This window comes from Littorina saxatilis, linkage group LG5, assembly GCF_037325665.1.
Source record: "Littorina saxatilis isolate snail1 linkage group LG5, US_GU_Lsax_2.0, whole genome shotgun sequence".
Classification (NCBI taxonomy): Eukaryota; Metazoa; Mollusca; class Gastropoda; order Littorinimorpha; family Littorinidae; genus Littorina; species Littorina saxatilis.
Genome location: NC_090249.1, coordinates 36,839,276 through 36,850,304, shown reverse-complemented (window position 1 = coordinate 36,850,304; position 11,029 = coordinate 36,839,276). Strand labels below are relative to the sequence as shown.

The window sequence follows — 11,029 nt, the reverse complement described above, 5'->3', positions numbered from 1 at the left end:
AGGAGGACTGAAGACTATTTAACCCTTTAAACTTTTTAGGACCAATAATTGAATTAAAACAAGATAAATCTGTTCCAAAATTACGGAAATATAATCTAGGAATCCAAGTCCATGTACTATTGTTATTCATATTCGAAAGCTGAGCAAGCCAGCCGCACAGAATAGATTCTTGCAATATTTGCATATCAATCATTTGAATTCCTCCTGTTCCTATTCCACTGCACATAACACTTCTCTTCATTTTCTCGAACGCTTTCTTATTACAATTAATATTCCTCCAAAGAAAACGAAACAATATCGTATTAATTTCTTTCAACACAGGTTCAGGGATGCATATTGCCTGCATAACATAAACAAACTGGGAAATCAAAAAACTTTTTATTACGCACATTTTACCAAATATGCCAAGATTCCGTTTTTCCCAGTTTAAAATCACCTGTTTAATACTCTTAATTCGTTGTGTCCAGTTTTCATTCACGAGGGAGGCACTGGATGTATTGCAAAAATATATTCCCAAAATCTTCATTTGTTTAACCCATCTTAATCCGTATCCTCCCTCGTTGCTATTCCGTTTTGATCCAATCCACATTGCTTCTGATTTTACTCTATTTATCTTCAAACCGGATATAATTGTAAACTCGTCTAATATCCCCAAAACAGCTTTAATGTCATCTTTATCACGCAAAAACATGGTAACATCATCGGCATACAGAAGTGCCTTCAAAATCTTTTTAAACATATGCAATTCTTCTGAATCGTCAGTTTCTTCTTTCTTCTTCTTCTGCGTTCGTGGGCTGAAACTCCCACGTACACTCGTGTTTTTTGCACGAGTGGAATTTTACGTGTATGACCGTTTTTACCCCGCCATTAAGGCAGCCATACGCCGCTTTCGGAGGAAGCATGCTGGATATTTTCGTGTTTCTATAACCCACCGAACTCTGACATGGATTACAGGATCTTTTCCGTGCGCACTTGATCTTGTGCTTGCGTGTACACACGAAGGGGGATAAGCCACTAGCAGGTCTGCACATAAGTTGACCTGGGAGATCGGAAAAATCTCCACACTTAACCCACCAGGCGGCCGCGACCGGGATTCGAACCCTCGACCTTCCGATTAAGAGGCCGACGTCTTACCACCCCGCCACAGCGCCCGTCAGTTTCAATTTCCAAACCTTTTACTTCAGAACCTTTTCGAAATCGGGTTGCAAGCAGCTCAATTCCAATAACAAAAGCTAGTGGTGAGAAAGGACAACCTTGTCGCACCCCACAGCTGACTTCAAAATCACTTGAGAGCCAACCGTTCTATCCAATGCAGCTTCTTGTGCTACTGAACAATACTTCTACCCAACGTAAAAAATCTGTTCCAAATCCGTATCTCTGAAAGGCATATAACATAAACTCTTTCGATATGCTGTCAAATGCTTTTTTGAAATCCAAAACAGACTTACCGTAGGCTCCGACGTCAGGACAAAGAAAAGAAGCGTTATCTCAACGTTGCGGATGCGAACAGAGAAATGACAGACTCAAGACAATCCTACGGAAGTTTACTTGGAAGTGAACAAGAAACATTCCTACCTTTGGTCATCATGTCTCGAGTGTGAAATTCGGAACGCGGTACAAATAAAATAAAACAGTGAGCAACTGAAAACAAAGCGTACGTTTCAGGAATGCTTCGACAATGAGTCGTTGCTCGGAAGCTTTACATTTGGCTTTTTTAATCTATATTACTGTATTGTTGTTGTGCCCGCTATAACTGCGTTTGATGACGATATTCTGTCAAAACCACTGCCTTTACTTGCCAGATAAGTTACCCGACAAATGTAATTAGCATTTTAATTGCATTTTACTGATAAATTTGACAAGTATGCATATGTATTGCTAATGTAGTTTGACGGCTTTGACCTAATCTTTATTTGCGCACGTCTTGCCGCCAGCATGGGTTGAAAAGTACATAGATGTGCTGTATTTTGTCATTATTATTACACTCACAGTAAAAATGACAAGAAAAGCATATTTATAGACTTTCAACAATCATCTATGGGCTGACAAGACTGTGCAGGTAGAGTACATGAATAAAGCCGTCATTCTACCAGAATCAGTGGTATTGGTATATTATTTTACTGTAACTTATTGGCATTTTGCTGGCAATGGTAATGGCAAAAATATGGCATTTTGCCGGGCCACAACTGGCCCGGTAATTTCAGCAGGTAAAGGTCCAATAACGAAGAATATATGAACAAATGCGGGGTTTTATATGGACCTAAAAGAACCCGGCAAAATGCTGGATAAATACTGGATAAATGCTGGCAAAATGCTGGATAAATGCTGGGTTTTTGATGGCAAGCCATCAATAAGCCATCAAATAAATGTGGGTTTTTGCTGGCAAAATGCTGGCTTGCCAGTGATGGCCCATCAATTTGCCAATGTGCATACGGGTAATATGCCAGCATTGGGCCATCAATGGTCCTTTGATCGCAGTAGTTCTGGCAACTGGCATTGCCATCAAAACGCCATCAATGGCCCAGTTCTGGCATGTTTATTGGGTGTGTGTGTGTGTGTATGTGTGTGTGTGTGTGTGTGTGTGTTTGCGTGTGTGTGTGTGTGTGTGTAGAGCGATTCAGAGTAAACTACTGGACCGATCTTTATGAAATTTGACATGAGAGTTCCTGGGTATGATATCCCCGGAAATTGTTTTCATTTTTTCGATAAATGTCTTTGATGACGTCATATCCGGCTTTTTGTAAAAGTTGAGGCGGCACTGTCACACCCTCATTTTTCAATCAAATTGATTGAAATTTTGGCCAAGCAATCTTCGACGAAGGCCGGACTTCGGTATTGCATTTCAGCTTGGTGGCTTAAAAATTAATTAATGACTTTGGTCATTAAAAATCTAAAAATTGTAAAAAAAATATTTTGTTTATAAAACGATCCAAATTTACGTTCATCTTATTCTTCATCATTGTCTGATTCTAAAAACATATAAATATGTTATATTGGGATTAAAAACAAGCTCTGAAAATTAAAAAAATTAAACATTATGATCAAAATTAAATTTTCGAAATCAATTTAAAAACACTTTCATCTTATTCCTTGTCGGTTCCTGATTCCAAAAACATATAGATATGATATGTTTGGATTAAAAACACGCTCAGAAAGTTAAAACGGAGAGAGGTACAGTAAAGCGTGCTATGAAGCACAGCGCAACCGCTACCGCGCCAAACAGGCTCGTCACTTTCACTGCCTTTTGCACTAGCGGCGGACTACGTTCAATTTCATTCTGTGAGTTCCACAGCTTAATATGGACCCGGCGGCTCCTAATATGGACCACCTCCTGTTCTGACTTGCAAACTAACGGCGCTAGAGCGCTCAAAACAATTTCATTCGATTTATTCACCCTCTATGGATAAGTTGCACATGTCAAAACAGTTGCAGAAACACAAACCTCAAAACCGTTAGGCTTTTTCGCTTTTTGTCACTTTTGGCAGCGTTCACTCTAAATTTGCCGCCTAAAACGGACTCGTTTCTGTCCACAGCCAAAGCTTTCATAACACCAAAATGGCTATATATGACAGCTAAGACAGTATTTGTTACATTTTAACAGTGTGTACCCCGAGTTTCTACTGCAAACAAAAAAATACCTCAAAGTATGTCACGGCGAGTCCCCTAATATGGACCACCTTCAACAAATCGAAGAAAATAAAAACTAAAGGCAATTTCAATTAATTCATTAAGAAGCTTGCTCAAAATAACCTATAACTAGCCCTCGAGATTTCACAAAAATATAACAAATAGTCTTTTTTTTGTGGAAGTTGATAATTTCACTTATTTTCACTCTGTTTTTGATAAGCTTCTTCAGTTTCCTGGTGTGCTTCAAAAAATGCTCTCATCAACCCGAAACAGCTAAATCTAAAGCATATTTAAATTAGTCTGACTTGCACACTAAGTTGTATCATGTTATTTTGAAGTATAGGGAGCTTTTTACAGTGATTCGTGAAGGCCGCTTCACTGGTCCATATTGGGCGCCCAGGCTCCTAATATGGACCATTTGTGATTTGTTCTGTATTTAATTTTTGCTGAAGGTCTATCAAAACAATTTCACTCTAATTAGGCCTAACGGTTAAACTAAGAGAGAAGGACTACCAACCACAAAATGAAACTTCTTCGCAAGAAAACAAGCTAGTTATCAGCAATAAACAAAAAGTGGTCCATATTAGGGGCCCTTCCACTACATTATCACATTATCACTAAAACAACAAATACACTACATGTAGCCTACTGATGGACTGAGAAAAACAAAATCAGGGGTTGTATTTCTTGAAGAGGTGTGTTTTAAGTGCTCGTTTGAATGCTTGGGGTGACTGAGAGAGGCGGATGTGAAAAGGGAGAGAATTCCATTGTGTGGGTGCGCAGAAAGTAAAAGTGCGTTGTCCGTATGTTTTGGTTTTGGTGTGTGGAATGGTAAGGATGCGGCCTTGCAATATCATCCAGAAACAAACTTGCCCCACCCCCACCTCCCTTCAGTCCCACCACCATCACTAACCTCAAATTCAACACCCTCCAAATGTTTAGAGAGAGAGAGAAGAAAATAACAACACAAAATAAACCATAGCAGGTCACGGCCGGGTATGGGTGCCAGTGGCAGTGCAACATATCGATCATTCGAGTCATCATTGGGCCTCCCAGCCTACAATGGAGGTGCACAACAGCCTCGGCGCGCGAAGTGCGTCCCTCTTTTAGTAACTGAGGCTATAACAGGGCGAAGGGCTGGTATTTAAAAACTGACAAACACTCAAGTCCTTAAAGGCATATGTACTCGATGACTATACACGCTAATTGCTTTACCAACAGCTGGAGACATGCTAAATTAAGTTCCCTGCAAAATATTGTGGTCTAGGACCCCTTCAATGTTGAGATATGTTAATTTTCATTTTGATCTGGATCGTCCTATTTATAGATTTGGCAACACATGTAACGTTGATGCAAGGGAGCTAACACCGCGGCTTTGTTGACATCCTCACTTTTTCAGAGGCTAGAACAAGCTGTAATGCATGTATTATGGTCCGCGCATGGTGACATATCGTCATTATATGGTCTTATGGTGCGTTTGACATCGATTATGGGCAAACTACACTTTGTAAACACGGGAGCGCGTACATATGCCTTTAATGGCAAAAAACCGTAGGACTTTTTAATATCAATGTTACTACTAGGGCTGGTGACGATGTACCACCAGGCACCAACTTTTCGTGGTTCCGATAAGGTCTGGGTGCCATTGAACACACGCACACACACACACATACTGCACACACACACGGCACACACACACACACACACACACACACACACACACACACACACACTACTACGATGTCCCACGGTTAAGCGTCATTTTGACAGAGTACACGTTTCCACAAAAAAATAAAGAATATAAAACGCACAACTTGAAAAAGACATCGTATACTTACGTGCTTTATTTCACGAAACAAGTTCATTATGCATCACATATCATGTGCACCAAAGGTCGTGCGTGAGTAACTTTAAGGACCAACAAGTTGGTAACCCATCTATGAATCTCCCGTTTGTATAGGCTTTAATATAGTTGTAACATTTACATTATCCAGCAATAACTCCCATAATTATAAGACTGCCAACATAAAAAGGACTCAAATCTCACTTGTAATTTATCAATCCTACTGAAATGTTATTGTAACCATGTTCAAAGTAAATGAACTTAGCTAACGAGACACAAAATTACGGTGCCATCACATGACTGCATGCATCCTATATCACTGATTCTGGACAGTCTTTCAATCGTAGAAATAGCAAACAATGTTGAGGATTGACCAAGAAAAGTGCACAGAAAAAGCTTTGATTCCAGATAAAAGTCATTGGTTTACACGTAGAAGCAAAAAGAGAATGAAAGTCGTTGTTCTGTTCATTTTAATGTTTCTGATTTTCTCAGGTTCCAGAAGACAGGCTGTTCCGCATAACTCTCACATCATCTGTTGTTGTCCATATGTATAGAGCGTTTACGTCCCTTTGTTTCTTCGATCCTGTCAAAGGGACGGGTATACAATTTACACTGCCCAGCCCCTCGGCCAGATTTTCCTATGATCTAACAATGAGAGACAATTACAATATTGTCAATATCGAAGATGAACCTACTACTGAGGAACAATGTTGTTCATTCTGATCGTAATTAAAGATGGACCAAAGATTGAAACTATATAGGCTACTGATAAACACTATCGTTCACACTGAATGTACATCACAACTCAAGATGAACCAAACACTGAAACTGAAGAATAATGTTTCATACTTGATGTACATCATAAACAATGTCGTTCATACTGAATATACATAACAACTCAAGATGAACCAAACACAGAAACTGAAGAACAAGATCGTTTATATACTGGATGTACATCACAACTCAAGATGAACCAAAAACAGAAACTGAAGAATAATATTGTTCATACTGAATGTAAATCACAACTCACAGATGAACAAAACACTGGAACTACTGATGAACAATATCGTTCATACTGAATGTAAATCACAACTCACAGATGAACTAAACACTGGAACTACTGATGAACAATATCGTTCATACTGAATGTAAATCACAACTCACAGATGAACAAAACACTGGAACTACTGATGAACAATATCGTTCATACTGAATGTACATCACACCACAGGGTGGATACCACACTGTCGAACAGGGTCGGTCGTTTTCAACATTACCCTCAAAAGAAGCCAGCAGTCAATCCACTTTCGTCTTTCTGGTGTCCGTTGACAGGATTTGGATTTGGATTACCGTCTACAGTCCAGTCTGATAAGCTCTGTAAGGCATTCACAAAGTGAATTAGATTTTGTCAAGTTTTTGCAATGAAGTGGTTGATATTTCTGAAATAAATAAAAAGCTGAAAAATTGCTCACTGGTATGTCAGCAGGCCAGAATTCTGCTCTCAGGTTTGTGTTGGATTGAACGGACAAAACGATACATTCTTTTGCATTTCTCAAGTTTCGTTTTGAATTTTTCGTTCGGTCTATGATCAAACGTTCCATAAAATTAACTTTACTTTTCTTTTATTCTTGATTCTGGCACGTTAACAGACGGTCTTTTACAGACTCTCTTTCTTTGACCTCACCTCTCGACAGAGGCACGTTAACAGACGGTCTTTTACAGACTCTCTTTCTTTGACCTCACCTCTCGACAGAGGCACGTTCAAAGATCAGCTCCGAACAGTGCTACAAGAAGTGTCTGTGCTCAGAAACGTTACAAGGTTCTACCTCAGTTGACAGCTATGACTATTCGTTTCGCATATTCGTTGTCTCTGGGTATGATTCGGGACTTTTGCTTGTGCTGAGACATTCGGAAGAACTGTGTTGATTTGCTTTACACTGAACAAACAGGCAATACAAAACTGACGCGGAACTTCCCATGTCGGGTAAGGGATGGAAACCGTGAACCATCCCCATGAATTGTACATTATAACACTTTTCTTGCCATCGAAATTGTTTCCCTCTCCTCCAACCTCCCCATCGCAATGAACTATCATGTTTTTGGCGATTAAACTTTCTGACTTCCGACTTTTGACCTCACCTCGGCTCCACCGGAGAAGAAGACATGACCACCACAGTGAAAGGCTTCTCCGTGTCCGGCTCGTCAGTGTGGACGAGAAGCGTGTACTCTCCTGGTTTCAGCATGTACGTTGCCTTGATCTCCGGGGCGTTGCCTACGAAAGTGTACGGCCTTCCCTCAGTGTCCAGAACTGCTTCTTGCTTGCCCATCATGGAGTAGATGGCGTCGATGTCCATGGGAGCGTTGCCTGTCTGAAGACGTAGTTTTAACAAATGCACAACGATTGAAAAAACAAACTGACGATCCCGTCATGTTCCTGATCTACACGGGTGGTGAAGTTTGCTTGATAAGCTTAAGCTTCCCCTTATTGTTGTAGGCTATGCAGAACATGAATGACCAATCTATGATCTTTAAAATAAATTTTAAAAAATTTAATTTTTTTTTTAAAAAAAGCACAACGACTGACGTTTTAGTCCAAGACAATTAACGATGCAAACTAACACGCGTAAAAGGTTCAAAAACAGAGTACTACGCAAACAAGGTCTAAAAATCATCGAAGATTGAAGATAATTGCATGTATGCACACGTCTGAGAAAGAGAGATGCAGAGGCAGAGAGATCGGGTGAGAAATGTATGAGCATTAGAAATACAAATGCCGCCATGACGGACAAAGAAGAAGGCCAGTGGTATTAAGGTAACAGTCAGAAGCTTAAAGCGATATTCCATGCTAATGGAGCTCGATCTTGTTGCCAGAGAGAGTGAGACAGAGAGAGACACAGAGAGACACGCACAAACAGACAGGCAGTTTGAGAAAAAGAGATCTCATAACTTCATTACAAAAAGATAAAGGTTTTAGGCTGAGCCTCATGTTCCAACCTGTCCTTTTAACATGTACAGAGAATAATTGTAAACATAAAAGAAAGAAAGACAGAGAGAGGGTGAGAGTGAGAGAGATAGAGCGAGCGAGAGACAGAGATACAGAGAGAGAGTGAGACATAGAGACAAAGAATTTAAAATTGTGTGTGCGAGATGTCTGTGTGTGTCTTGAAGTCTAGCCTACTTTTAAAAATAAATCAAAACATCATTCTGGACAAACAGACAGAGTGAAACCTATACACCGCCTTATATGTAACAAGTAACACGTCTCACCGGAAAGAGGCAGAGGGCAAGAGGAATACGATGACCATCGTCCTTCTGTGAAAGTTTTATCTCCACAGCCACTGCAGAAAGCATACCACAAAATATTACTCTCTTTCTCTCTCTCTCTCTCTCTCTCTCTCTCTCTCTCTCTCTCTCTCTCTCTCTCTCTCTCTCTCTCTCTCTCTCTCTCTCTCTCTCTCTCTCTCTCTCTTTAAAAAAGCGTTTGATCTTGTTGATCATTCAATTTTACTGAAGAAATTACAGTTGTATCTCAGAAACAGTTCAGTGTGTAACTTTTTTGCTTCCTATTTACAGGACAGATCTCAATATACTGCCCTAAACTGTAAAATATCTACTGAGGAGACTGTGAAATGCGGGGTGCCTCAAGGGTCAGTGCTTGGGCCGATCTTGTTCTGTCTGTATATCAATGATCTGCCACTGCACATTTCTGATAGTAATGTAAGAAGTGATTTTTTTGCTGACGATTCTTCTCTTCATTCAAGTGGAAAGTCTGTTACAGTAATAGAGTCCTCCCTTCAAACAGCTTTAAACGATGTAAATAACTGGTGTAGTGCTAATGCTATGCTTGTCCATCCAATAAAAACTAAAAGTATGGTAATTGCAACCAGACAAAAACATCAGATTTCTCCACTCAAACTAAATCTTACTATTGGTACGCAATCAATTGAACAAGTTCAACAGCATCGCGTTTTAGGGGTAATTCTTGATTGTGAATTCAAATGGCAGGCACAAATACAGCATATTTGCAAGAAAGTAGCCAAGAACGTTTTCCTCCTATCCAAGTTAAAGCAATATACCGACAGAAGGACTCTGGAAATGTTCCACCATGCTCATGTAATGCCTCACATTAATTATGTCTCGACGCTCTGGGATGGCAGCAGTGATGTCCACTTGAAAAAGTTAGACTCTCTCTATCGTCGCTCGGCCAAACTCATCGTAAAGGATAATGCCTCAACAGATATAAAATTAAAAATGCTTAACTTTCTTCCACTGGAAAAGCATCTCAAGTTAAACAAAGCCATTTTCATGCATTAATTGTATCACGGTAAAGTGCCGATTTACATTACATCATTATTTCATAAAGCTACCCACAGATATGGGTCGGTCAACTTGATCCCACCAATTCCACGAATTGACCTGTATAAGACCAGTCTTGCTTTTTCGGGTACTTCAGTTTGGAATTCACTTCCATCATCCTTTAAGCACCTAAAATCATTAAAAAGTTTTAAAAAATGTGTTAAAAACCACTTAATGTCTGAGTAGTTTAACGCCTTTTGACTTACCAAACTTAGTATTACGTCAAAAATATGCTGTGCATTGTATATTCTGAATATATTTTTGTTACACTATTGCTACATGTTCGATTGCCACCAGCTTGTATTTATAATTACCTGCATAGTATGCATTTGATTTTATGAATAACCACATATGTATGCTCTTCATGCCTCATCTTTATCATCATCATCATCATTATCATCATCATTATCGTCATCATCATCATCATCGTCATCTTTATTATCACGTTTTCCGACCTCCTTTTGTTGGTTAACTTTTTAACTTTTTAAGTTTTAATTTTTTTTTAATTATATATAATTGTGTGTCTATGCGTCCCAAGGACAGATTGTAAGAAAAGGCGTAGCCTTAAATCTAAATCCTTGTAAAATAAAGTTCAATTCAATTCAATTCAATTCTCTCTCTCTCTCTCTCTCTCTCATTCTCTCTCTCTCTCTTTCATTCTCTTCCCTCTCTCTCTCTCTCTCTCTCTCTCTCTCTCTCTCTCTCTCTCTCTCTCTCTCTCTCTCTCTCTCTCTCTCTCTCTCTCTCTTTTCTTCGCTCTTCTGTCTGTCTGTCTGTCTTCTAGATCTGTTTCTCTCTCATTCTCTCCCTCTCTCTCCCTTGCGCTTTCTCCCATCTCTCTCTATCTCTCCTTCTCTCTCTCTCCTCTTACCAATACGATTATCATGGACCTAATGCTACAATTTAACAAATTTCGGCTTCGATTTCTGTGACTCACTCATTTGTGAGACAGAGAAGGCCAACTGGGGGTTGGTGGCGTGAGTGTTTCTGTGAGCAATCTGTCCACCGGCGTTCACCCCTGCCTTCCACGCTCCGTTCACCGTTTTGACAAAATCTGTTAAGAAATACAAAAATACAATAAACGAGAGATGACTGCCATGGGGGTGAAATGAAAGCGGCTGGGTTCTGACAGAGAGATATGGAGAGGAGAAGGGAGAGAGAGAGAGAGAGAGAGAGAGAGAGAGAGAGAGAGAGAGAGAGAGA

At 39.8% G+C, this 11,029-nt stretch overlaps 1 protein-coding gene across 5 annotated transcripts in view; it reads right to left on the bottom strand.

Moving 5' to 3' along the window:
• Window positions 1-11,029, bottom strand: part of LOC138967020 (calpain-9-like) — a 133,927-nt gene that overhangs the window by 112,199 nt on the left and 10,699 nt on the right. For 4 of the 5 annotated variants that reach the window (XM_070339463.1, XM_070339465.1, XM_070339466.1 and 1 more), the window contains exons 13-14: window positions 10,764-10,880; window positions 8,738-8,808 (exon numbers count right to left, since the gene is read on the bottom strand). In XM_070339463.1, coding sequence (XP_070195564.1) covers window positions 8,738-8,808; window positions 10,764-10,880 — 188 coding nt within the window. Of the gene's footprint in view, window positions 1-6,049; window positions 6,846-7,609; window positions 7,840-8,737; window positions 8,809-10,763; window positions 10,881-11,029 lie in introns of those variants that run through there. The other variant, XM_070339468.1, reaches the window with a different exon arrangement.